The sequence below is a fragment of the Malaclemys terrapin genome, chromosome 13 (genome assembly GCF_027887155.1).
Source record: "Malaclemys terrapin pileata isolate rMalTer1 chromosome 13, rMalTer1.hap1, whole genome shotgun sequence".
Classification (NCBI taxonomy): domain Eukaryota; kingdom Metazoa; phylum Chordata; order Testudines; family Emydidae; genus Malaclemys; species Malaclemys terrapin.
In genome coordinates, this window is record NC_071517.1 from 38486065 (window position 1) to 38513576 (window position 27512).

The window sequence follows — 27512 nt, forward strand, 5'->3', positions numbered from 1 at the left end:
ATCCCCACTCCCACACCATCAGAGTTTGTTGTACAGCCTCCCTGGTCCCCAGTACATGTCCCCACCACTTGAACCTCAGGACAAATTGCCATTATTTCTGAGGCCAATCACCGGAGGGGAACTTGACACACACTTTGCCAGCAGGTACAGAAATGCTTACTAGACAGATTAGAATATTAGGGATCAGAGCTCCAGGGTTCTCTTCCTGGCTCCATTGTGCAGTGGTAGTGACAGGTAACCAGATCGTATCTGTTGTCTACATTCATCCCAAAAGGCAGTAGGAATGAATGGCTCCTGCCTGGACTTTCCATATTGGAGATCTGGGTTCTCTTCCCTGTTCCACCTGAAGTGACCTTGTGCAGCCACTCAATTAACTTGTAATCTAGAGGAGAAAGTGCCTAATACTTCTCTAGTTACTCGGGTTGGGGCTGTGGTGATATTTGAACTCATGGGTTTCTAGCTCCTACTTTGTTGCACTTTGTCATTGGTACTGGATATTTGCTGGCAGAAGAGTCTCTCTCACATGTCTATGAAAGACTGCCTGCTTTTGAAGCACGACAAAAGCACAAAAAAGCAGCTGAAATTAGTGCAAATAGTGAACTTCCCACTAATTTAGTGACTTGGGAGCTCTGCTGGCCACATGGTGCTGATCCTCCTGCTTTCCATTTGGAAAGGGAACTAAAGTACTTGAATAATGACAGGTTTCCGAGTAGCAGCCGTGTTAGTCTGTATCCGCAAAAAGAACAGGAGTACTTGTGGCACCTTAGAGACTAACAAATTTATTAGAGCATAAGCTTTCGTGGACTATGCATCCGAAGAAGTGGGCTGTAGTCCACAAAAGCTGATGCTCTAATAAATTTGTTAGTCTCTAAGGTGCCACAAGTACTCCTGTTCTTTTTAAAGTACTTGAAGTATGTTGTTCACATTTCTTCCACCCATCAGCAATTGCTGTGATAGCCACAGGGGTGTTAATGGGAGGGGAGCTGCTCCAAAGATCAAACTTGCACTTTTCCTTGTTGAACCTCATCAGATTTCTTTTGGCCCAACCCTCCAATTTGTCTAGGTTTGAGGCACCTCCCCACTACCTGCCTCTAGTGTGAAATGGGCTGCAATGCAGACCCCCTAAAATCCACAGCCTCTGGCAACCCAAGCCCAGTCATCTGGGTCCCCACAGACAAAGATTTTTTTAAAGAACTCCCCAAACAAGAAACAAAAACAAAACAAATACAAACCACACTGAACTACGAAGTTCCCCTTCTATGGTTCTGCTACAGGATTTGAATCATGTCTTTGCAGATCCCCACTAAACACCCCACCACTTCCGATATGGGAAAAATTGCTGTGCGTGGACCAGCTGCCACTTTGCCAGTGGGTTACACAAGTATTTGCTAGTCATCAGTAGAACATTTGTGATCAGGACTCCCAGCTCCTGTTGCAGTCTAGCAGTTAGCAACAGGAGAACCAAAACACACGTCTAATGCTTTCAGACTAAAGACAGTGGAGCTGACTAGCTAAGACCTGGGGCTTCCCTGTTGGAGACCATGGTCCTATTCCCCATTTTGATGTCAGTGATCTTACGCAACTTCTTTTTAACTTATTTGTAAAATGGGCAGCAAAGACATTCAATATTTGATTGCCTTCGAGGGCTGGGAACACACTGGCTTGGTCAGCGAAAAGCACTGGAAAGTGACTGCAAATACAAACAGCACTCAGTAAAGGTGAGCTTTATACTCAAGGTCTCTTGGCATCTAGCTTGTTTCCCTTTACCCCAACCCACGTATTTTTAGCCTTGCTGAAAAGGGCAGGGGGGCTTGTGGGGGCTGTAGCCACCCCAAAAATTGCCTTAGCGGCCTCCCCCATAGCCACCCCTCCAAACCTGACACAGTGAGGGTACCACCCTCACTGCTCTGATGCTGCTGGCCTGGGGCTGATCCCTGCAATCTGCTTGAACCCCCAGCTGATAGGGTACGGATCCAACTCTCCCACCCACGTGTCCCAGGCCCAACGTAACAAAGGAGCGGTGAGTACCTGGTCTGACCTCCAATCACAGCCCCCTTTGCTCTTCGCACTGGGCCAATCATCGACCAGAGTCGAACGGAAACATCCTCCCCACACCCCCTCTGGGATGGCTGAAGTATAATAAAGAGAAGGCGGGACGTTCCCTTGCATACCAATCAGAGAGCAGGGAAATGTGATAGGCAGGTGAGAGCACCAATCAGGTAGCGGAAAGGGCCTCAGTGTATCTCTTTGGCTGAGCTGGCTACACGGAGTCTCCGGAATGGTTGGCCCAGGGATTCCCCGCCTCCTGCCAGGCCTGCTCCGGCCCGGGCTTTGGCTCCGTTCGGGGTGACTCGCGGCCGCTGGGTCCCAGCCTGGCTCCTGGCGAGATCCCCGAGCCCCGGCGGCTGGTGCTGGGAGCCCGGAGCCCGGGCTGCAGCCGGGAGAGGGGAATCTCCAGCAGGGCCCTTCCCGCTGCTCCCCAGGAGCCTCTCCCAGGGCAGAGCCCCCAGCCCGGCCAGGCCCCTTCCCGGCCCGGCCCCTGCCCCAGGGGGCCCCGCTCGGAGGGAAGGTAAGAGAAACACCCCCGCCCCTCCCCCCGTCACCCCCGGGCTGCAGGGGGGGGGTTGGCCCGAGGCGGCTCCCCGCGGAGCTGGCTGCGATTCCCTGTGTTGTGTATCTAGGAAAGATGGCCCCCAAGTCCCATTGTGTGCAGGGCGGGGGGACGCGACACGACACGTGGGGGCGGGGTGTGGGGGGGGGGTAAGGGGGGAACAAGGAGGCCGGGGGCAGGACGGGATGCAGGGGTCGGTGATTGCACTGAAGGGAGGTTGGGGCGATGCAGGGTGATCGGGGGCAGGGGAGAATTATGGGGCTGAGGGGAACGGAGGGAAGATGTGAGGGGGGGTCACTGCGAGGGAAAGGGGGGATGTGGGAAGCTGGAGGGAGACTGAGAGCAAGAGGAGACTGGCTGGGGAAGGGAGAGGGGAGGGGAGAGACACCAGGCAGCTCCCCCGCCCCATGGGGTAGGGGAGGGTGACAGGTTGCCCCGCCCAGCAGCCAGTGGGTTCCCCCTCAGGAATGGTCAAACAAGCAGGGGGGTGGGTGGGCAGGAAACTTTCCGGAAGGGCTGAAAATGTACAAGGCAAAAGTCCACATGCAATCCCTCCCCCTCCACACACTTTTTACTTCCAGTTTAAAGACACTCTCATTATTTGGGGGGTCTGACTCCTGGGTTGACAGCATTGAACAGGGGCTGGTCTGATTTCTGCACAGGATTCGGTGTCCAACCAGAGTCATTGCGAGCCACAAGGAGTGGAACTGGGGTTTGGTTCGGGTTCAGTGGCAGTCAGTATGTTCAGTTCCTGGTTCAATACACCACAAAATGGTTTGGTTACCGGGCAGTGCCTAAGAAGGGGGGCCTCACAGCTTGCTTCAGTGGGGAGATGAAGTTGGGGCATGGGGCCTGTGTCAGGTGGGGCAATTGGAGGAAGGAGCTGCACGAGGGGATGAGAGAAGTCCTGTCTAAGAGGGAGAAGAGTTGAACAGCCTTTCTCCTTGAACTTGAAGAGTTATTGTTAACTTCTGGGACTAGGAAGCCCCCGCACTTCTTTTCTCATCTCCCTCCCTGCTCCTGTTGGCTCCCCCCTTCTTTTCTTCTACTGGCTGGGATGATTTAGTTGGGAATTGGTCCTGCTTTGAGCAGGGGGTTGGACTAGATGATCTCCTGAGGTCCCTTCCAACCCTGATATTCTATGATTCTATGCCATTCTGATAGCAATCACATGCCAGGGTGTTGTTTTGTTTTTATAATGAAAGTAAGATCAGAGTAGCTTTTATTTCATTTTTATCAATTATTGAGCTGAAAAATTGCTGAAACTTTATTTTAACTGGCAACCATTTTCCCCCTCCTTTCCTCCCCCCCAGTTCGATTCAGATTCCCTGAGTAAGAGGAAAAATTAGGGTTTAAGTCTGGTTCCAGTTCAGTTAAAAATATCAGTTCAAACTGGTTCTGTTCTGGTGTGAGTCCAGGTGGACAAATGAAATCTGCAGCTGCCGAACTGTCCATGGGGGCTGCCAGGACAACCCCCAACCCAGGGAGGCTCAGTCAGGAGGGGATGGAGGGGGGAAAGCTGGTTATTGCTAAGGGCTTGTCTACACTGGCAGTTTACAGCGCTGCAACTTGCTCGCTCAGGGATGTGAAAAAACACCACCCTGAGTGCTACCGAGTTTTAGCTTTGTAACATGGCAGTACAGACAGTGCACCAGCGCTGGGAGCTACGCCCCTTGTGGAGGTGGTTTTTTTGGAGTGCTGGGAGAGCTCTCTGCAGCGACTAACCAAGTCATATTAAAGCGCTGCTGCGGCAGCCCTTTAACGTTGCCAGTGAAGACGTGCCCTAAGGCAGAGGAGGCTGGTGTCTGTGTCTTTGGCTGTGTCTACACTGCCACTTTCAGCGCTAAAACTTTTGTCATTCAGGTGTGTGAAAAAACACCCCCTGAGCGACAAAAGTTTTAGCGCTGAAAAGCACCAGCATAGACAGTGCTTTATCGCTGGGAGCCGCACTCCTGGCGATAAAGCTACCACCGCTCGTTAGGAGTGGGTTTTTTTATTGCCTGGACAGCTCTTCCCTGGTGATAAAGCAAGTCTATACTGCCCACGTCACAGTGCTGCTGCGCTGTAACGTGGGTAGTGTAGACATATGCTTTCTCTGCTCATGATATTAGAGTCCTAGAGTTAGTTGAGCTTCCTGGATCAGATGCTTCCAGGGATTTCCCTACACTCCGTCCTGCTGCCCCCAACTCTCCCATCACCCACTTCAGTGGTCAAACAAACCAAGATGACGAACATACCAAGAATATACCAACATGTCACCTGAAGGTTCAAGTGGTATTTCAACATCCAAACAGCCTGAAGCACAAATACAGCTACCTACTGAAGAAACTGTCTGCGCAACCTAAATCCCGATGTTTGTCGGTCACCGTCAAAGCCAGTTTTAGAAGTACTTGATGAGGCTGTTAAGAATGCTGGAGACACAACATGGTTCATGCGAACAAACATGGCTGTCACTACATACTTTCTATTTAAGCAAGGGATACCACACACAAGCTGGAGGCCAATGTTAAGTGCATTGTCACTTGTTAACCCTGAAATTGGACACTGGTTCCAAACAAGACTGGCAAATGCTCACTATCTTTCTGCTAGAAACTCAACTGACTGCTTAGAAGCTTGCAGTGCAACAGTGAAAGGCTCTTGGCATTTGGAAAAAGTGAAGAACTCTTTCATCATCTTAAAACATTTGCATACATGGCTGATGAATGCACCCATGCAAATGGGTATTAAGTCAGTGTTTACATTGTCATGATGTTAGTGGTAGCCCAGTAGATACATTTCTAGATGTTCAGGTTATAGAAGACACATTGGCTGCATCTGTGACAACCCACATCTTAGAAGAGTTAAATGCTTGTCAATTGGACCCCAAACAGATGCCTGCTTGTGCATTTGATGGAGCTGCAAACTTCCCTGGAAGACACAGTGGAGTACGAGTTTTGCTCAGAGAAAAGTGATATTTCCTAATATTTCCTATACACGCTGCAGAGGCCATCTTATCTTCAGTACCCAGAAAGATAATGGAGCAAATAATCAAAGAATCAATTTGAAAACAACTAGGAGATAATAAATAAGTAACAGCATGGATTTTTCAAGAACAAAGCATGTCAAACCAACCTAATAGCTTTCTTTGACAGGATAACAAGCCCTGTGGATGGGGGAAAGTGGTAGTTGTATATCTTGACTTTAGTAAGGCTTTTGATATGACCTTCTCATAAACAAACTAAGGAAATACAACTTAGATGGAACTACTATAAGGTGGGTGCATAACTGGTTGGAAAATTGTTCCCAGAGAGTAGTTATCAGTGGTTCACAGTCAAGCTGGAAGGGCATATCGAGCAGGGTTCCACAGGGATTGCTCCTGGGTCTGGTTCTGTTCAAACATCTTCATCAGTGATATAGATAAGGGCATAGAGAGTGCACTTGTAAAGTTTGCAGATGATACCAAGCTGGGAGGGGTTTCAAGTGCTTTGGAGGATAGGATTAAAATTCCAAATGATCTGGAGAAATGGACTGAAGTAAATAGGATGAAATTCAATAAGGATAAATGCAAAGTACTCCATTTGTGAAGGAATAATCAATTGCACACATACAAAATGGGAAATGACTGCCTAGGAAGGAGTACTGCGGAAAGTGATCTGGGGGTCATAGGGGATCACAAGATAAATATGAATCAACGGTGTAACACTGTTGCAAAAAAAGCAAATATTCTGGGATGTATTAGCACAAGTGTTGTAAGCAAGACACAAGAAGTAATTCTTCTGCTCTATTTTGTACTGATACGGCCTCAACTGGAGTATTGTGTCCAGTTCTGGGTGCCACATTTCAGGAAAGATGTGGACAAATTGGAGAAAGTCCACAGAGAGGCAAAAAAATGATTAAAGGTCTAGAAAACATGACCTATGAGGGAAGATGGAAAAACCTGGGTTTGCTTAGTCTGCAAAAGAAAAGACTGAGAGGGGACATAACAGTTTTCAAGTACATAAAAGGTTGTTACAGGGGGAGAAAAAATGTTCTCCTTAACCTCCAAGGATAATATAAAAAACAATGGGCTGAAATTGTAGCAAGGGAAGTTTTAGGTTGCACATCAGGGAAAACTTCCTAACTGCCTGGGTAGTTAAGCACTGGAATAAATTGCCTAGAGAGGTTGTGGAATCACCTTCACTGGAGTTTTTTTTTAAAAGCAGGTGAGACAAACACCTGACAGGAATAGTCTAGATAATACTCTAGTCCTGCCTTGAATGCAGGGGACTGGACTAGAAGACCTCTCCAGGTTCCTTCCAGACCAGTGATTCTATGATCTACTCAACTAGCACTAGTACAAGCTGCAGAATCTTCAAAAGACATTTAAAAAGCCATAAATTTAATGCCTTTGTTATAATCTCTTTTTCAACAAGAGTCCAAAAAGACTGAACGTCTTGAAAAAACTAGAAGATGCTCCAGGACTGAAGTTCAAATTAGTCCAACCTGGGAAATCCCACTGGTTTTCTGATGAGTGATCCTTGGATGTTGCCTTAAAATTACTGCAACTATTATTACTGGCTTTGGAAAGTATCTACCAAGATGGGATGGATCTAAGTAGTGAGGCAGGTGGACTACTTTTGCTACTATGTTCAGAGAAGACAATCACCATTCTCTTTCTTTTAAGTCTACTGTTAAAACCACTTGGGTCATTAAACAATGTCATCCAGGCATCTGCTACAACAGTAGTAGATCTTTGTCCAGCAATAAAAGCTATACTTGGATCAATCAGAGAGAGATCCACTGAAAACATACTGGAAGAAGCAAAGACTTCAGTCCAGAAGTTGACTAATGAAGGCACTTGTGTTGAATCCTTAAGTGAAGAGGAGAAGTGTTTGTTAAGCCAGCTGAAAAAGTACACAGACTTGATTCTTACAAATCTACATCAGAAGCTTCTGGATTCCACTCAACCTTTTACAGATGCCTATCTTGTAAAACACCGATAGTTGAGTGGAGTGAGGCACTACCAGAAATGGGGCTGAGATGCGATCAGGACAGAATAGAGAATTTGAACACAGAATGGAATGTCATATGACGAATGAATGAAGATTTCACTTCAGCTTCGTTTTTATCGTCACTAGTGGCTTGACCCGATCTTTGTGTTATGTGTCCTGGGATGAAAGAAGTAGGAATGCATCTCTTGCTACTCCCAGTCACAACAACTACAGTTGAGTGTTCTTTTTCATCATTGAACAGAATTTTGTGTTCTGAAAGAAGTCGCCTTCTGCCTGATCAGGTGAATGAACTAATGAGCATATCACTTGAAGGCCTGGAAGTTCCATACACACAAGAAGCCAGCAAAGATGAACGCATTGCATTCAAGAAGTTCATTAACAGACTTGTGCAAAATTATAGCAAGAAACGAAGAAGGATGTAGATGTCGTGCTTCATAGAAGGCTTGAGTAGCCAATTTAAATTTGTTTGATTTTTACAACGTGAGTTAAATCTAATAAAACGAAAAAAATGTTTCACCATCAGTCCATGTTCGCCCTCACGGTCTCAGCCCTGGGCCCTCATCCTTCCTTTAAATTCGAACACCCCCCAAATTTCAATTCCTGGGGAAAATTCTAGATGCAGCTGCCTCCTCCCTTGTGATCTGGGAGCCTAGACTGAGCAGCTGCTGCTCCCTCAGCAGGGGTCTGTGTCAGGGAGAGACTGTCATTCTAGCTCCCTCTGTGCCCAGCCCAGGTGGGGACTCTCCGCAGTGCTTGGAACTAGCCCCCTGGGGCAGTCCTGGGCTCTGCCAACATCGGCTCCTGAGCCTCCAAGTGAGGAGAGAGACCCGGGGGAAAGGGCTGGGGCCAGGCAGGAAAGTGACACTCTGCTACTGAGTTTGTACCGGAGGGTAGGGGCTCCCTGTATGTCTGCGGCTCCCAGAGCTGCTGCCTTCAGACCCACACCCACTCTCACATTGAAGAGCAAATGCCTATGGGAACGGGACAGTCACCAGCTCTCCTCGGGAGAGGGATGGAGACAGGAAGGGGAGGGGTGAGACCGAAAGGGGCAGCAGGAGCAAGAAGTGGGGAGGGAGGTTCCCAGCCCCCAGCCCTGCCTGGTTCCATTCCCTGCATCCCCCTGGGCTGACTGACTCCCCTTGTTCCCAGGAGAGGAGCTGACAGAGGAAAAGCCAGGTTTTGCCCCAGCCGAGTCCCCGCACTGCTGGGGGCATGTGCTGCCCTCCGGGCCAATGTCAGGGGGAACCCCCAAAATGATTCTGCTCTTTTCTAGCATTTGTCTTAGAGACTCTGTCCCTGGGGGCGGGGGGTTAAAAGTGACCTGGTGGGTTCAATGCTGGTGGGAGGGTCCGGGCCTGTTTTGTAATAAAGTGACTGAGGGTTTTTTAAGCTAAGCATTTTCCCAGCATGGCAGAACATCTGTCTTCAGGGAAAGACCCTGGGGGGAATCAGGGTATGAAATGGACTCAAACCCCTTCTGAAACCTCCCCCATCGCCCCTCTCGCCCTGACAGGCTGAGGAATCACATCCATGTTTCGCTCCTGATCGTCCCATCCTCCTAGGAAACAGGGAAGTGGCTGTGGTGGAGCCAGCACAGGTAGGGGATTTTCAGCGAGCTGCCGGGGGGGGTTGGGGTAGGGCAGGAAATACATAGGGTGAGGTGAGGGATGGTGGTGGTGGTGTAATAAACCTGCTGGGACATGTTCAACCTGGGCCTGATTTTCAGAACAGGCCCATTGGCAGGGAGTGAACATTCCCCCATTTCTATAGTTAACATATTTCAAGTTCCCAAACTGGGCCGGGGGGGGGGGGGGGGGGGGGGAGTTCTGTCTTTACTGTACAGTTTCTTTCCACTTTGAATATCTAACATTTATAAATAACAAGCGTAACGGCCTCAAAAATAAATTTAAATTTGATTTACAATGTACCTCTTTGCATGCAGTCAGTCCTTTCCTACTGCGCTTCTTCCTGTTGTGCCCATGCACACGTCTCTGTAGAGCGTGTCTTTCTCAGCAGTGGTTGATTGCTCATCAAATAGCCATGAACGTCTTTGCCGGATGTGTGCCTGAAGTTGAGCTGTACAAGCAGGATTCCTTTCAGCAACTCAGTAGCCAATATCATGCCACCCTTATTTCTGGGCGGCTGCTGCTGGTGGCGGCCCTGCTTTCGGGGCTGGGTGCCCAGCCAGCAGCTGTTAGGGTACGCCAGGAATAGCAGTTCATCCAGATTCAGTGCTGGAAAAAGGATGAGCAAGGAAAAATCACGGATATTTGTTCATATTTCAAAAATCTGCCTGGATGGAGATGAGAGGGTCAAAAAAGAGGTCATGTCTGGGAAAACCCAGGCGTATGGTAACCCTAGGAAACATCCCCATGGACAGGGCTGGGAAAACAGACCAGTTTCTCAGTGCTGAAGCCTGAACCCACTAGCCAGAGGCTGCCATGAAATATGAAGCTCTTGGGATTCCTGTCCTGGTCCCCTGCTTGGGACAGGATTAGTTGGCAGGCACTGAGTGGGGAAACTGATGTTGTTTCAGGGTTCAGTGACCTTCAAGGAGATGGTTGTGTATTTCAATAAGGGGCAGAGGGCTCTGGTGGACTCCGGTCAGAGAGCCCTTTATAGGGACATTATGCAGGAGAATTATGAGACTGTGACCTTGCTGGGTAAGGGATTCCTGGGCCCTCGGCTATTAGAAGCCGTGGGGTCTGCATTTCTGACTCTGGTCAGGTTCTTCCCTGCTCAGTTGGATTTGGGGAGAATGGGTCACATAGTCCACAGCTCCAGTGTGAGAGACACTTTCATTTCCATATCCCCTTGAAGGGAACAGGGGAGTCAAACCTAATGGACAGGCTAATTCATCTCCATCTCCCCAGCTTTCAAGGGGCCAGAAACAGGGTATCGTCCTGCCTGTATTATTTCTTCTTCACACACCGTTCGCCTGCCATCTTGGGACTAGCTCCATCCCTGGGGAGGGCTCTCGGTGCTGCAGGCTTGGAAATAGGCAGGAGTTTAACATCTGAGAGGGGTGTGTGTGTGTGTGTGTGTGTCAGCAAGTTCCCCAGAGCGCATCTACCCTGAGAACTCCTAGTGAGGGCGTGACAACACCCCCTGCCCCCAAATATCTGCTGCTCCCAAGGGGTCGGAGTTACCACAGTCCCATGTAGGGTCAGGTTAATCTCAGGGAATGTTCCTTGTGACAGATACTCTACCAAGACTCCATGTGCCCTGATCTTGCCTGATTTTATCCCCTGCACAGGGTTCCCCATTACCAAACCTGACCTGATCACCAGGTTGGAACGAGGAGAAGAACCGTGGGACCTCCAGGCCTCCAAGGAAAGGGAGATCCTGAGAGGCACCCACACAAGTGAGGAGTCTGTGAAACTGACAGAGAAACCATCTGGTGAGTGAAGGAAAAAGCCTTGACTCCCAAAAATGGGCTGTGAGCGAGAGCCCTCAGTTCTGCCCCGTCCCACTCAGGTCAGGGCTGCAGTCAGCAGGTTTTGTGGCATCAAGGCAAATATCAGCGATAGCTTCCCACACCCATCCTGTTAACTGTCAGGAGTTTCCTCCCTGACTTTACTTCCCTATGAGTGTTTGGATGGGATGTGGAGGTAGAACCCAGTTTCTGAGGCTTTGTGTATGCTACAGAGTTAGGTCGACATAAGCTGCCTCACTATGGAGATGTCTACAATACAGTGTTCTTCCCACTGCTTTAACTCCCCTGCTATGCCAACCTAATAAATCCACTTCACCAAGAGGCATAGCACTTAGGGTGATGTGGTGTCAGTGTAAACACTGCATTGCTTATGTCCACTTCAGTGGCCTCCAGGAGGTGTCCCACAATGCCCCACAGTGACTTCTCTGGTCACCATTTTGAACTCCACTGCTTGGCAGCCAGGTACATACCCCTCCCCTTTTAAAGCCTGGGAATTTTTGAAATTGTTCTTCCTGTTTGCTCAGCGTGGAGAGCTCCCCTAGCAACTTCTCAGCTGAGCATGCCGGCTCCACGCGGCAGGCGGGCTCCTGCCTGGAGTACGCCGGAGGTGGTGGATCTCCTGGGCCTGTGGGGACAGGGGGACGTGCAGGCACAGCTCCGAAACAGCCGTCGGAACTTCGACGTCTACAGCCAGATTGCTCGGGGCATGGAGGAGAAGGGCTACGACAGGGATCCGCAGCAGTGCCGCGTAAAAATCAAGGAGCTGCGGCAGGCCTACCAGAAGGCAAAGGAGGCAAATAGTCGCTCCGGTGCGGAGCCGCAGACGTGCCGCTTCTACAAGGAGCTGCACGCCATCCTCGACGGCGACTCCACCTCCACCGCCAAGCATCCTGTGGATACTTTGGGGGACCTGGAGTCACAGGCCACCGGAGTGAACCCTGAGATCGAGGTGATGATCAAGGAAGAGGATGACGAGGAAGAGGAGGAGTATGGGGCACAGGCGACAGGGGGATCCGGCGGTGTGGCGAGCCAGGACTTCTTTTTGACTCCTGAGCAGTCTAGCCAGTCCCAGCAGTCCAGCCCCGGTGAACCTGATGCAGGGGAGGGAACCTCTGGTAAGTACTCAGTTTGCTTCAATGCTGCAGAGACACATCTGCTCATGTACAGCTTTTTGTAATAGGCTAGAAGAGGAAGTGAAATAACCCATACAGGTACGGTTGCTATCTGCTTCTCATTCCCCTGTACAACTAGGCAGAGGGGGCCCTGCAGAATAGTTTGTTTATTCACACCAGGATGTTCTGTGAATCCTCCATAGAGATCTCTAGGAAACTTTCCTGGGAGGTACTCTGCAATCCTCTGCCGAAGGTTTCTTGGGAGGGCTGCCTTGTTTCTTCCCCTATGGTGGGACGCTTTGCCACACCACTCAGCAATTACTTCATCAGGCACCATTGCAGTGCACAGGCTAGCAGCATACCGACCCGGTCTGCAGCCAGGAGCTGTTCCCTCAGGAGTGAGAGATCCGCTACAATCACCACCGCCTGTGGAAATGGGGCTAGTCTGCAGTACAGTAGCCTTATCCACTTGTATTGAGTGCTATCCCCTCCTTATTGTCCCAACGCCCATCCCACCCCCAGCCATACTCGCCATGGGTGGGGCTGCCACCGTGCTCTGAGTCCCAAGGGGAAGTGAGCATGTTGTGCTTGTAAGGGGAGTAAATGCACTGGCAATGGTACCTCTGTCCATTGTTTCTTTAGCAGCTGCAAATGCGGCCTTGAGGGCCTCTCCATCCACCCCAGAGGAGCGGCTGGGCCAGGTGAGGAGGAGAAAGAAGAGGACAAGGGAAGACATGTTTCAGGAGGTCCTGCGAGCCTCCCGCGCTTCGGAGCGTGAGCAGAGGGCTTGGAGGATAATGATCAATGACAAAATGCACAGGGATAGCGAGGACAGGAGAAACGGGCAGCAAGAGATGATCACATTGCTCCGGGAGCAGACAGACATGCTGCGGTCTCTGATTGAACTTCAGGCCGAACACATCCGTGCTCGCCTCCCCCTGCAGCCCATAGAGAACTGCATTCCGGGACCTCCCTATACTGGCCTCCATGTATCTTCTGGGCCCGCAGCAGTACCCCAGGCACTCCACCCCACGGAAGATTACACACAATGACAGCTGCACGTACACCCAGCTGTGAGAGCCTTTTGGGTGTATGTGCTTGTGAATTCCCTCTTCCTTCCCCTTCAAAGATACTTTCCCCTGTATGTATGAAGTTTTTACTTTAGCATTACCTAGGTATGTTTGCATAGGTGTGGAATAAAAATGTAAATTCAGTTTTCATAAGTATCTTTATTAGTCTCCAGCCAGGGGTGCCTGAACAGGGTGGGGCCATGAATTTGGCAAATAACTATAGGTTATTAAGGGTCAAAGTCTGACCGTGGATAGACTCTTGTTGCACCTGTTTAACTCAAAGAGAGGAGCACATCAGTATCCAAGGGCAGAAATTGTTACTAAGATACTGCTTTAAAAAGTAGTGACTCCTATGTACCAGTCCACGTGATGGTCAAATGACATGAAAACTTCTAGGGATTGAGGCTGACTAACATGAAGGGCCCTTTTACACAGCTTTGACTGTGTAAAGTGAGCCCTTACAGTGGGCGTAAACATCAGTTCCTCGCAAATCAAGGCCCCTTTATGTTGATTGAGTTGCGTAAAAAAGGACTTTGTGTAAATGAGAATCGGGCTCCGTATTTAAAAAAAAAAACAAACAAACTTGTTTTTTAAAGAAGAGTACAGGAATGAATTCATGTATCTTTTGTTTTTGCATTTACACACCTCTAAGAACAGAGAGAGCCTTTTTCAAAACAAAACTGTACCAAAAATATAATTTGGGCTCAGGTTCTTTAATCCCAAAATGGAGCCTGGAGCAAATATCTATGCCTAAAAGGTAAGATCCTAATGGTTGAGATGTATAAAATAGAACTGTTACAGAGCCTTTAACCATAGCTGCACTGTTATGCAATGGAGCTGAAACAATACATATTTCCATAAACTCACCCTTTCAAAATACACAAAGTGAGATGTATAAAAATAGCTATTGCACTAGTTTTAATTATGAATTAAATTGTTACAGAGGTTGGAACTCCTGCAGCCTATCATGTTATATATAAAAACATGTTAAAAACTTTCAAGCCGATTGTGGCTTATTTTAGTATCGGAGTTTGGAAGAAAACAATGCTTAGTACACATGAGCTCTCCATCTTATCTTTATGATTCGTCTTTCCAATAACAAATACACCCCCCCACACGTTTATTAAGAAAAAAAATCATGAATAATTACTGTGAAATACCTGTTAAAACTGTGGTATCGCTACTGAAAATGTCATTTTATACAGCAATACAAATGTAAAATAAAATATGCGTGAATAATTGTAGTACTCACCATCAGTGGCAGGTCCTCTGCTGGACAAGGGACTTGGAGTGAGTTCAGTCAAGGCAAGAAAGCCCTGATTGCCCCCCACCCAGTTCCCCTCTCCTAAACCTCCTAATCACCCCCTACCCAGCTCCCCTCCCCTAGCCCCCTCGATCATCCCTCATCTCCCCTTCCATGATACCCCCCACCCAGGTCCCCTCCCCAGCCCCCCTGCCCTGGCCAGAGAGGCTCCTGCCCCCCACTCACTGAGCCCGGATACCAGCACCTGGTCATTCACCTTCATGGCCCACTCACTTCATCCCTGTGCTCCTGCTGGAGCTGGTGGGGCTGCAGCTACACAAGCAGCCTCCCAGGGGGACACTGCACCTCAGAGCCTGTCCCAGCTGGGGTGGCCCTGCGCTAGGGAGTGGGCACGGCTCTGTACAGCTCCAGCCACAGCTCGGCTTCAGCCCATTTCACCTTTGCACTGGGAGGGGTGGCTACAGGGGTGGGTAAGGGAAATTTTGGGGTGGCTGTAGTCCTTGGAATTCCCCCCTAATGCTGCCACTGATCACAAACTTTATCATTAATAAAACCCCATATCCCCAGCCCTAGAAAGCAGAGAAGTATCAGGCACTTCCTCCCCCAGTTTACAAGGTGATTGGGAAGCTGCGCAAGGTCACTTCAGGTGGAACTGGAAAGAGAACCCAGGTCTCCAATGTGGAAAGCCCAGGCACTAGCCACGCATTCCTACTGCCTTTTGGGATAAATGTATGAAATAGATACAACCTGGTTACGTGTCACTACCCACCACTGCACAATGGAGCCAGGAAGAGAGCACTAGACTTGTGATCTCTAATATTCTAATCCAGGAGTTGGCAACCTTTCAGAAGGGGTGTGCCGCGTCTTCATTTATTCACTCTAATTTAAGATTTCGCGTGCCGGTAATACATTTTAACGTTTTTAGAAGGTCTCTTTCTATAAGTCTATAATATATAACTAAACTATTGCTGTATGTAAAGTAAATAAGGTTTTTAAAATGTTTAAGAAACTTCATTTAAAATTAAATTAAAATGCAGAGCCCCCCAGACTGGTGGCCAGGACCCGGGCAGTGTTAGTGCCACTGAAAATCAGCTTGCGTGCCGCCTTCGGCACGTGTGCCTTAGGTTGCCTACCCCTGTTCTAATCTGTCTAGTAAGCATTTGTGGACCTGCTGGCACAGTGTGTGTCAAGTCCCACTCTGGTGTTTGGCCTCAGAAACAATGGCAATTCCTCCTGAAGTTCAAATGGTGGGGACGTGTGCTGGGGACCACAGAGGCCAGGCTACAAACCCTGCAGCTGTGGGAGTGGGGATTGAGTGGTTCTACTTGATCTATATTTTAGTTTTCTTTTTTTTTAATAGTTCAATTCACATGATAGTTAAAACTGTTATAATCTGTTGATTGTGGGGCGATGTGCCATAAAATCCCACTGTTCCAAACTGTGAACATCTGCCACACGCTGACGGGTTTGGAAACTGAGAAGTAAAGTGACCCAACCAGCTCTCTCCTCTTGAACAATTCCTGATGTGTATCTTTATATAAAGCACATGACCCAGAGTGCAGGCTCAATAGCCTGGATCTTACCATAATACGTTGCTATCATCATAATGACATACACAGAGGTCCTCATTGGAATTGGGACTCCGCCCCCTCCCTCCCCCCCCAAATTGCTTATGTCAATCCATGTCTGCCTTCAAAAATCACAGCTGGAAAATTAAAGAGAAATGAAACATATAAAACATGTGTCTTGTTTATTTACCTTAAGTAAATGTCAGGTTAAAAGGAGCTGAGAGGGAACTTTCATAACTAGAATACATGGTAAAAACATCCACAAATTTGAAGAAGTGTTGCTCTGAAAAGTACCAAAGTGGAAATATTGGCCCTGAACTATGGGGTTGAATTAATATTACAGACTCTCACTTTCAGAAATATTTTATACATCTCGATCTTATGTTCTCTCGCCTCCCTTTTCTTTAATTTCATCTACTTTTACACCTCATTTTCTCTAGCACTCCTTTCCCATCTGTTTATTTCTCTGCGTCTTCCCAACCCTTCTCTATTCCGTATCACAGATCATAATACTCCAGGTTCCCAGTTCTATCCCCTGAGTTTATCCCTTCCTCTCTTGCTGCCTGCCCCAGAGCATTTCCCTTCTCAGGATGATTTTGCTTTCACTCTTCATTTAAGTTTCCCACGACTTTCTCCAGGCTTCTGTCTTTACACTGGTTTTGTTTTATTTTTCCTTTTTTATTCTTTCATTTCTTTCCCCCGTTTTGGTTAAACCTACCCTGTACTTGACTCTCCACATCTTCAGCCAGCTGACATCACCCCACCCTCTAACTGGTTCCCACTATAGCATCCCTTCCCTCCTGACTTGTAGGTCACACTCTCCAGTTTCTGGGTCTCCCTCTCCCAGGCTCCCTGCTCCTAGGGAGCCTCCAGCTTCTCCCCAAAACCCCAAATCCTAATTAATTAATTCTGTGTCCCTGTCACCCCCACATCTGCCTGTCCCCAGCCCGGCTGCTAATTCTATACTTAACCTCCACATCACTTCTGCCCCCAGCTCCTCCCTCAGCTATGCCCCTGCAGCCCCACATCTGCCCCTCAAGACCCCTCTGCTCCTCCAGGGGTTCTTCCCTCCACCCCCTCCCATCCCTGGTGCTGCAGGGAGGGGGAGGAGCTTTCAGGGGCCATAGAGATGAGATATCGGGGGTTGGGTAGACGGGTCCTCCAGGGGCATAGAAACGAATCAGAACACGCTAGATGGGAATCCTCCTGGTCATAGAGACTAGGATGACTGTGGCTAGAGAAGCCCATTTTTCATCCCAGTGGGCTGTTCCCTCCCATGTCAGTGGCACTGTCTAACGAAGGATCCCCAGAGTCCTCCTGTATCATAGAGGACAGTGGCAAACAGGCTGCACAATCCCTGGGGCAGTGATGAGATCGGCTTCTCTACCTCACCTAATGCTCTCTGTGGTTTGACACCAGAGACTGCACAGAGTTGAGACCCGATGCAACTTCGAGGGTCACAGAGACTTCATGATAGAAAGTCCACAGGAGGAGATCATAGAGACGACACTGTCTGAGGCTAGAGAGGCTGATTTCAGGCTCCCCAGTGGGATATTCCTCTCCCTCTCTCTTCCCCCACCCCCATGGTCTCAGGGACACAGGCAGAGCCGGGATCCTTCCCCCAGCACCCAGAGCCAGGGTCGGATTCTCTCCCCAGGGACGGAGCCCGGCGGGAAAGTGAAGATCGGGGCCTTGTCACCAGCATCGATAAATGTCACCTGCCCCCGGTCACAGTCCAGACAAACCCGGATCCTGCTGGGGGCCCGGCTCAGGGGCAGGGGGGTCGCAGGGGAGGTGAGAGCCCAGAACTGATCCAACACATACCCCACACCCCAGATCCCCTCCTCAGGGCTGATCTGTCCCTTCCTCCTCACAGACTCTCTGGCCACCCCCACAAACCAGCCTCCCCCACAACCCAGCTCCACCTCCCAGCAATGTCTCCCGGAGGTGAATCCCTCACAGCCCAGCACACAGGGCTCAGTGTCAAATCTTTCAGGATTGTCAGGCAGATCCTGCCATGTTTCTTCCCATCTCACACTTTTCCAATCCTCAGACAGGACAAGTTGGGGATGAACCGTGTCTGGATCCAGAGTCACGTTCACTGGGGAGAGAGAATCAGAGCGTTGGAGGCAGAGCTCAGCCCTGGGGAAGGTTGGGACCATTTCTCACACTCCCCAGCAGCCCTGGTTTGGCTGGGACAGTCCTAGATCCCAGGGAGCTGCCTCTGTCCTGGGCACCTGAGATTGAGCAGAGATGTCACTGCAGTTCCTCACTGTTTAATAGGAACCAATTCACTGGTTTCTCATTTGTTTGCAGAGGCTTCAGTTCCTCCTGCTGGGGCTGCTCCATTCTCAGTGACAGAGACACAGCAAGGCAGGTGTCAGAAGCTTTTGGTGAGGAGGGATGAGAAGAGGCAGGTACCAGCTTTAAACCCCAGAGGGAAGCTCCCTTCCCTAATGCAGCCTCCACTCCAGGGTCAAGGAACAGAGAGGAAGGGGCAGCATTGTGGAGCGCCAATTAAGGCCAGAGAGTAGGAAGTGGCATTGGGTGGGGTAGCCCCATCCCCAGCCCAGAGAGAAGGGAGAGGAGCCAGCATCAGAGCGAGAGCATCTCCCCAATCCATGAAAGAGTGAACATCTCTAATGGGAAAGGAAAGGCAGGATGTTGGAGAAGAGTGATGGAGAGACCCCCTGCACTGGGGTGAAGGAGAGGGATCTGTCAGCACTCAGGAGAGGGAGCTCTCATTCCTCTCAATTTATATTAAAAGACCTGTGATTGTCTATGAAAACCCCAAGGTCAGAGTTAAGGGTGTTTGGATGCGGCTCAGGGAGAGTGTTTCTGATCATCAGTGTGGGCATGAATTCAGCAAAAAAGGTTGGTGTTTATGATTGTTTATGTGACTTCAGCTTCTGATCTCCTCACTGTTTAATGGGTTTATTTTTCAGGTTGGGTGCCATGGCTGGGGTTGATTTGGTTGGTAACTTTAGCTACAATCTCATGAAGATGTTTTCATAGGAATTTTCTCATAATTTAAACACATTCTCACCCTGTCTGAACGATCCCATTTAAGCCTTGTCCTGGCCATCCCGACTTTTTTGACAAAAATGGGGTGCAGAGGAACGAGCAGGGGGGCGAGTGGTGATGCCAGCCCCAAACAGGCGGGGAGGCAGAGCTCAGGCAGGGAGGAAGGCGGGGCTCAAGCTAGCAACGATGCCAGTGCATGGGGGGCAGGCAGTGCTTGGGCAAGCAGCAACACCAGCCCTGTTGGGGTGGAGCGGGGAGGGCTCGGACTAGCCCCACACGGTGTCCTGTTTACCCTTTGGGAAATTTCGTCAACCTACCTCTTTTTGTCTCCAGTGCAGACGGCAGAGTGTCTGAATGGGGAAAGGAGGAAAGAGATAAAACTTGTGACTCTGCTGTTCTGTGGCTGCAGGGGCCGGGGCAGACCTTGGCACAGGCTGAGGAAGTTCTGAAGCCAGCCAGAGTTACAGCCCTATGACAATGGGCCCCGTGTGTCTTGCCCAGTGTGCAGAGTGTCAGAGGCCCAGCTTTACACTGCCCACATCCCTCTGTCCCCCGCCCTCCCCCATCCCATTCCCAGCCCTCTCAGGAACCCACCTTGTGCCTGCAGCTGCTGTGGAGGAGGCACCAGAGGCTCCTGTGCTGGAGGGATCTCTCACCATGGGGGAGGGGCTTTCTCCTTCCATACAGCCCATGTGCCCAGACTAGCTGCTGTATGGGACCAGAGCCCAGTGATGGGCTGAGTCCAGCTCTAACAAATGGTCTTTCATTTAGGGTCTAGATTTTGGGTGCTGACCTTAGGCACCTGGGGCCTGGTTCTCAGAGGGGTTGGGCACCTGCAGCTCCCACTGACTCCACCTGCAGCTGTGGAGGCTGCACAGCTCTGGAGCACCTGCCCTGCAGCTCTCTCGTTGGGAGAGAAAAACTCAGGTGCCCCAAATTAGGTCGTTTTGCTCAATTTGGGCCTGAATGTTGTGACCTTCAGTAAGTCATGAATTTATGTAAGACATCCTGATACCTGGGCCCCCTACATCTCCTCAGTTTATCTGCTTTCCACTAGTTATTATGTTCAGAATTGAGAATTGGTACAAGGGTCATGCAGAAGTTTGCACAGACCGAGATTGTGCGTTTATACTGACTGACTTGGCTTTCGCCTGGTTAGCAGTTTGCTTGACATAAGGAAATGTTGCCTTAAGTTGTCTTGTAATTAAGTGACATGTTCATAAGTTCCCATGTGAGACAAAGATTTTTTGACCACACAATGTGCTTAAAGACAACAGACACCCAAAATGTACTGTTCAGGAGCACTTAGCAAAGTAAAAAAAAAAACCTATGCAGAGAACAGGGTCGAAGAGACCTATGCATAATCAGTGGTAATTAGCCAAACAGAAAAAAAAAATAATGACATGGAAATAGCTTGGACAGCAAAATCCCTGAGAATTAAAAAGTTCATGCATCTGCACTGTATGAGTTATAGAAGATACTTAATATTCATAACACTCAAAGGTGATTGGAAAAAAAAGCTAATAAACACATAATTTGGATGTGTATAATAGCTCAGACATTGTAAGGGGTAATCAGAGTTTCATAGAGAAATCCACCATAACCCGCCTATGGTCCAGGAGTAGGCAACTGGCCAGTACTTCTTTAAGTATATCTGTCATTTCGTACTTTCATAGTAATTGTAATTGCAAGGCATGCTTTAGATACAAATAAAGGTTTGAATTAATCAACCTGAGTGACTTGGACCCCAAGTGTGTGGCATTCTCACCCAACAATTAAATACACACATAATCTAATTATGAACCAATTGGCCAGAGACATTCTCCTCTGATAGACTCAGATGCTCATCCCAATTTCCCCTCCTAGATCCCTTCTGGTACCTTTGAACTTCCTCACAGTCTCCAATAGTGCAATAGTTTTCTGGGAGAAACCACTGATTCGCTCTTCTAGTTCAGGAGAAATCTCCTCTGGCTGTTGGAACTTCCCCTTCTCACACCTGGACGGAATAATTTCATGTGATTCTATTTCATGTATTGACTCATAAGTTCTTGCTAGTAAGCTACTTCTCTAATGGGCCTGGAGTTAGAATTCCTCAACTTCTCCCAGCCTCAGAGCAGGTGCAGCGCAGGCCATGGCAGTGAAACCTTCCCCCAAAAGGACCCATTAATATTCTTCAACTCTGGCCTGGAGATACCAGCTCTGGGGATAAAAGGGGAATTGAGTCTCCATGGCCAATTCACTCCTTCACCTCCATGCTCTGATGGACAGGAGGTTCCCAGGTGAAGTGTTGTAGAAATCTGACCACTAGGAACTAGACTGAGACACCAACTCCCCCCTCCCCAGCTCATTCCACACAGGTCTCCAAACAGTCCTCAGATGAGACAGACTCTTGGACCACTGCTACCCTGGGCTGAATGGTGACCAGGGCCCCAGCAGTGAAAGGCCCATATTCCATCCTCACTATCCTGAGGCAGCCAGTCCCCCAGGGAGGTGACATGTCTAGGAAATACTTGAGGTCAGTTTTCCCCACTGTATGGATAATTCCAGAGTCTTCTATAAAAGGGTGAGAACCTCAGGATAAAATTGATCAGAGAGATTTGTATCCAGAATGTGACCTTCCCCACACATTTTGCTGTATAGCCCCTGCGAGATGCGGTGCTAACATCATCTCCAAGCTCTTTCCCAGCGTTGTGAAGTGTGAGGGGGAGTGAGAGAGAGAGACACATACCTGCCCAAGGTGCTTCTGACATCCTAGAGGAGAGAGAGCGAGAGAGTGTATTTCAGTCCCACCTGACACACACTTAACACTCCAAAGAAGGGATTTTGGAAGTATGGGGGAAAGAGGCCATAGGCGCCAACTTCCCCTCTAGCCAGGGGGTGCTTGACCCCCCCACTCCACTCCTTCCCCCAATTCCCACACACCGCCTCTTCCCACCCCAACCCCTCACATGCCCTGCCCCCACTCCACCCCCTCCGCCAAACCTACGCCCCCATCCCACCTCTTCCTGACCGCTTCTCCCGACTCCGCCTTTTTCTGCTCCCTGCCCCCAAGCACGCCCCATACCCGCTCCTCCCCCGCCCTCCCAGAGCCTCCTGCATGCTGCGAAACAGCTGATTTGTGGTGGTTGGGAGGCGCTGGGAGGGAGGGGGAGGAATTGATCAGTGGGGCTGCCAGTGAGCAAGAGGTGCTGGGAGGAAGGGCGAGAGGGGGAGCTTGGCTGCCCATGGGTGCTAAGCACCCACTAATTTTTCTCCGTGGGTGCTCCAGCCCTGGTTCATCCATGGAGTCGGCACCTATGAAAGAGTCCCTTCCCTGGCTCCAGGGCCATGGATTCCCTGAGCTAATGGAGCTTATCCATCTCTAATATCAATGTGTCTGTGGCTCTGCAAAGAAGAAGAATAATTCACATTTCAGGAACGCACACACTGAGTTACACTGTGATCTCTGACTGCTGGACTGCCGTGCTCATGTTTTAGGAGCAGTCCTGTCCCTGTATTGGGATCTGGAGTATTTCTAACTCAGTCTCACCTGCAGGAATTCACTTGTTGGCTTCTGACACTTCCCCTCCATCTCACTGATCAGCTCACTGAGACAGGAAATCTCCTCCGAGAGTTTGGTGATATTTTCATTCTGTATCTTCACAATCTCCTCGTCCAGCTTCTCCAGCTGGGCCAGCAGGAGTCGCTCTTGTTCCTCCAGGAATTGCCGCAGTTGCTGAAATTCAGACACAATCTTCTGTCTCTTGGTTAGTGTCTTTCTCTGTAACAAAAAAATAGGGAACGGGCTGGTCAGGGATATGGATGGAGCCTGGGGTCTTGTCACAGAGCGCTGAGTGTGCAGGAGGGAGAATTTCTTTGCAAAATTTAAGTCACCTGACACTGTGCAATGCCCTGTCGTCACTAGAGAGAGGATTTTCTCACACCTTTCCTTTTGGCCCCAGAATCTCATAAAGGGACATTCCCACGTCTGATACGGCTCAAATAATGTATTATTGATGGCCTCGGAGATGCAAATCCAAAACAGCAGGAGGACTCAGCCACTACAGCTGGGTGACATTTTCTGCACAATTTTTTTTTGGGGGGGAAAAATGCAGCTTTGTCGACACTGAAACGTTTCATGAATTCCTGTCACTGTCCCTCAGTTGTTTTGTTACAAAGATAAATGAAAAATCAAAATATTTTCTTTTTAATTTTTTTTCCAGGATTTTAAATGTGAAATTACTTGGTGGTTGAACATTTCCTTCTTTTTTATATAATGATATATTTTTAAAGAAATGGTCAAAATTGAAACCAAACATTTTGATTTTGTCAAAATGAAACCAAGAAAAAGTCAAATTTATTATTTGCTGAAAATATTATAAAAATAATTTTTGGTTCGAGCCAATTTTTTTTTTAATATCTAGCCAGGGGAAAAGATCTGGTATTTGCCCAGCTCTACACTGAACCAGGTGGACAGAGACAGATGGGGAGAAAAAAACAGATGAAACTATGACACGAAAAACTTCAGACTCAGGCAGAGAGCTGTGCTTTTGATACACTCAGTTCACATTGGGAAGATTTTTATCATAGCCACAAAAGCTAGAAATTAACTCACTAATTAAAATGAAAGCTTAGAATCTGTATAGCAACAGGTTATCCTTTTCTGGGGAGAGGATTTTTCAGGCCCTTTATATGGATGCACATATACACACACACACAGTATCCCAGGATCATGAAGCAATGGACAGAAGTCCACATTCCCCAAGGCCACAAATCAATCATTCACAAGAGTGAAATGTGAAGGAAATAAGCTGTACTAAAAGATAAATTCTAATGAAAAGAAACTGACTTAACAAATAAGGAGGATGTGAACTGTAGTGAAAATAGTAAGGACTGTAAAACAACACCTCTGGACAACACCCTCAGGCATACAAGGTGAATGGCAGGAATGGGGAAATTGTCAGAGCGCAAAGGGACTGTAAGCCAGAAGGGAGCAGAGGGATAGAACCCAACACATCACATGCAGGAATACATGACTGTATTTAAACTGGAGCTTAAAACTGTAAACAAAGATTGCACAAGAGGATTCCCCAAAACTAAACATCCTCCAAACTCTGGGCTTATAGAAGACTGAGAACTGTGAAACTGCAGAGTGACTGTGTATCAGGGGGGTTGTTCTAGTGCATTGGATTTTCTAATTCAAAATTCTGTTAGTTCATAAATATAAACTGTTACCTATAAAAGGAGTCTAATTAAACTAATAGCTAATATGGAGTAGATCAAAATAATAGTTTACAGTAGTTTATGGCAGTGGTTTTCAACATGTGGCCTGCAAACCTCTGGGGGTCCGTGGACTATGTCTAAAGGGTCCACAAAAGACTTAGACTGAAAACAGACTGACCAGAATTCAGCTATACACACAAACAATAGATTTCCAAAGGGGTCTCTGCACCTCCATTCGAAATTTCCAGAGGGGTCCGCAAATGAAAAGAGGTTGAAAAATACTGGTTCATGGTGTAGGCCAAAGCAGTAATTCCTGTTAAAACAACTAATTTTGATTTCCTTAACGAATTTCTGCTTTACCCCCAAGTGATTGAGATAAAACAGAATTGGGCCTCTAGATTGCCCCTGCCTCTCCTTATTGCTCTCATTCAGAACGCCCCTCCATCCAGCTCGTTAACAATGCAGGTTAATAATGACAGACACTTACCAGATATTCCTGGCTTCTCGTCTCTACACTCACTTTACATCCCAGCAGCTTTTCTCTCTCTTCCCTCAGAGTCTGCAAATGGGCCTGAATCTTTTCCTGGAGAAACAGAAAATGATTTGAGGGGTGTTATTTAGGAGTGAGAGTGTGGGTGGGTGGGGAACTTTTCCAGCACAAACAAACAAACACTCTACTGATGAGCGGAGAACCCAGTAGGTTTATGATATCAGATATACCAAGGAAGTGGAGTCATATTACTGGACACTGGGAGTGTTTTATTTTCAGACTCCTTGACATTGTTTGATCTTGTTTCTCCATTAATTTACACCAACATGAAACTGAAGTCAGATAGTTGGATTTTTCAGTCACTATGTGAAATATCCTGTTTTTAAGAAGGTTTAACAAACAAAGTGATACAAATTCCAGAAGCCACTAGGGCTTGAAATATGGGCTGGGATTCTCCAAGGAGCCCAACTCCCACTGAATTTCAGCCCTGAAGCCCTGGAGACTGGACTGCTTGGACAGAACTGGTCTGAGCATGAAGGCAAACCCTATTAGATGTGTTGATTTTTGACAAGAATGTTTGATGTTTGCCCTAGTGCTGTCCTGAACCCTTCCCGTGCTAATGCTGCCTGGGTAGCTGTTCCCCAGCTCCCAGCAAAGATCCCAGAAGGGGGTTCCAGAGATTTCAAAATGCTGCACTGTGGGAGAGCAGTGTAAGGACTAATGGAACCACTTTGGCAGGTTCTTCAGCCTGACACAGGTTAGCACCGCCCAGGGGTTAGTTTTGCTGCAACACAGTCTAATCCCCATGGTATTTGGCATGGACCTGTGCTGCATGGAGCCCTTTTGTGTGTGGACTCAAAGTCCTCGGGGTCTACACAGTGTTAGCCCAGTGATTTCCTCTAGTGCAGGCCGGCATTAGAGTTAAACTTCTCATGGAGAAACACCGGAGTTCTGAATCCCAGTGGGAAACCTCATTTCCATTCTGGGCCTGGGACCTTTATCTAGGTGTCTTTCCCTCCTAATGGTCTTTCTTAATTATTGCTCACTCAGGAGACAGCTGTATCGGATCCCTCCCAGCATTGGGGGTCAGCAGAAAATATTCCCACCCTCCCAACTGACAGGTTCTCTGAAATACTCCAGACAGGTGGGACAAGTAGATTCATGATGGAATTTTTCCACAGGGTTCTCTACAGCCATGACCCCTCTGTGGAGAGCTGGACCCAGCCCTGTGGGACAGAAGCTGCCACTGGGGCTGAGTATGGTGGGTTGCGGGTTCTTCACTCCCTCTTCACTCCAATGTGTAAGACTTAGGACGTTTATCGAGGGCCTCACTTCTCCACCTGCATGACCCTTTGGAGGATTCCTAGTTGCTGGGAAACCTATTTAAGCCTGAAATCCCTTATTCTTTGCCAGTGGAGGCTCACTGAGTGGCTGTCTGGAGCTCAGGGAATCTCTAATGCTGGTAGAAGGTGAGTTTCCCAAGCCTCTCGCTAGCTATAAAAATAACATTTGGTCATTTCCTACCTTAAATTCTTCCGCAGCTTCCTCTGCAGGAATGACGGTGTGATCTCTGTGCTCCTTGGATCTGTCACACACCAGGCAGATGGGGATTTCATCCTCTTTGCAGAACAGTTTTAGAGGCTCCTTGTGTTTCTCACACAGTCTCTCTGGTTCTGGTTCCTTCGCTGTCTGCAACCTGAGTTCTCTGGCTGCTTCCACAATATTCCTGAGCTGCCTGTTCAGCCTGAGGTTCCTCTGGGGAAAGATCTCTCTGCACTGAGGGCAGGAGACGTCTGTATCGAATCCCTCCCAGCACTGGGTGATGCAGGCTCGGCAGAAACTGTGATCACAGTCGAGAGACACCGGATCTTTAAAATACTCCAGACAGATGGGACAGGTCAGTTCATCCTGGAGAGTTTTTGCTGGATTCGCAGCAGCCATGGCTTCTAGTGCAGGAAAGAGACCAGAGAGGAATTTACTTTCACTTTCTTCTGCTCAGAAATGGGTTGATTGAAGTTTGCATTTTTATTAGGCGTTTCTTTTCTGGGTGCGGTCACATGCTGTTTGTTTTTTGTGCACTGTAAAGAATCTTTGAATGAAGAGTGATGAGTAGGACCCTACCAAATTCACGGCTGTGAAAAATGTTTCATGGACCATGAAATCTGGCTATTGTAGGGAAGGGACAGGACTGGGGGCATCGCAGCTGCTAGTCCCGGCCCAGGCTGGGACTTTCTATTCCCCTGCAGGAGCCACTCCCAAAGCCATCTCAGAGAGGGAGCAGTGGAAAGTCTCACCACTGACTGAGCTACATCCATTGTCATGAGCATACATGTTTTAGTATCCTTGTAGAATCTGCCAGGTGCTATTACCGTGCTTCGTCGACAATAAACCTGGCCGGGTGCTTTCACTGAAAACCGAGTCTGTGGATTTACGGGGCAGTTTAATTAAGGTTTGCTGTCTCCGCTATCTCCTCACCCGCCTGCCTGCCGCTCACCTCCTCTCTGCCTCCCACCTCCTGGCTGGCCACCGCTCGCCTTCCCACCCACTTCCTCACCCCCGCCCCCACCTCTCCACCAATCTCCTCACCATCTGCCCGCATGGCTACCACTTGCCTCCTCCCACCCGCACACCGCCTACCCGGGCGATCATCCCGATTCACCCTACCCAAGGAACAGCTCTGCTGATTCCTTTGCTGCCTCTAAACTCAGCTGTTTGGCTGTTTCTGTGTCTTTCACCAGCTGCCTGTTGGGCCTGAGGTTTCTCTG

At 48.7% G+C, this 27512-nt stretch overlaps 2 protein-coding genes across 3 annotated transcripts; one reads left to right on the forward strand and one right to left on the reverse strand.

The window, feature by feature from the left end:
- Positions 1-2262: 2262 nt before the first annotated feature.
- Positions 2263-13342, forward strand: LOC128847254 (uncharacterized). The gene is made up of 4 exons (XM_054046643.1): positions 2263-2569; positions 10838-10981; positions 11542-12132; positions 12772-13342. The coding sequence occupies exons 3-4, from the start codon at positions 11577-11579 to the stop codon at positions 13179-13181; spliced, it is 966 nt and encodes a 321-aa protein (XP_053902618.1). The 5' UTR covers positions 2263-2569; positions 10838-10981; positions 11542-11576; the 3' UTR covers positions 13182-13342.
- Positions 13343-16202: 2860 nt separating this feature from the next.
- LOC128847246 (zinc finger protein RFP-like) lies at positions 16203-26729 on the reverse strand. Of its 2 annotated transcripts, XM_054046633.1 has the most exons (7): positions 26272-26729; positions 24745-24840; positions 22585-22815; positions 21784-21806; positions 20936-21051; positions 19373-19405; positions 16203-18132 (listed from the first exon to the last, which is right to left on the reverse strand). In XM_054046633.1, exons 1-7 carry the CDS (start codon positions 26686-26688, stop codon positions 17621-17623), a joined length of 1428 nt encoding a protein of 475 aa, XP_053902608.1. In that variant the 5' UTR covers positions 26689-26729; the 3' UTR covers positions 16203-17620. The 2 variants fall into 2 exon arrangements, with proteins under 2 accessions (XP_053902608.1, XP_053902607.1); XM_054046632.1 differs by lacking the exon at positions 24745-24840 and having other exon boundaries at positions 26272-26714.
- Positions 26730-27512: the final 783 nt, after the last annotated feature.

Bases quoted from the DNA above. Each gene is read 5' to 3' on its own strand.
- LOC128847254 (XM_054046643.1), top strand. From the start codon at position 11,577: ATGCCGGCTCCACGCGGCAGGCGGGCTCCTGCCTGGAGTACGCCGGAG. The intron at 12,133-12,771 runs GTAAGTACTCAG...TTGTTTCTTTAG, and splicing joins TGCAGGGGAGGGAACCTCTG to CAGCTGCAAATGCGGCCTTG.
- LOC128847246 (XM_054046633.1), bottom strand. From the start codon at position 26,688: ATGGCTGCTGCGAATCCAGCAAAAACTCTCCAGGATGAACTGACCTGT. The intron at 22,816-24,744 runs GTAAGTGTCTGT...TTTTTGTTACAG, and splicing joins CGAGAAGCCAGGAATATCTG to AGAAAGACACTAACCAAGAG. The intron at 21,807-22,584 runs GTGAGACTGAGT...TCTCTCCTCTAG, and splicing joins CAACAAGTGAATTCCTGCAG to GATGTCAGAAGCACCTTGGG.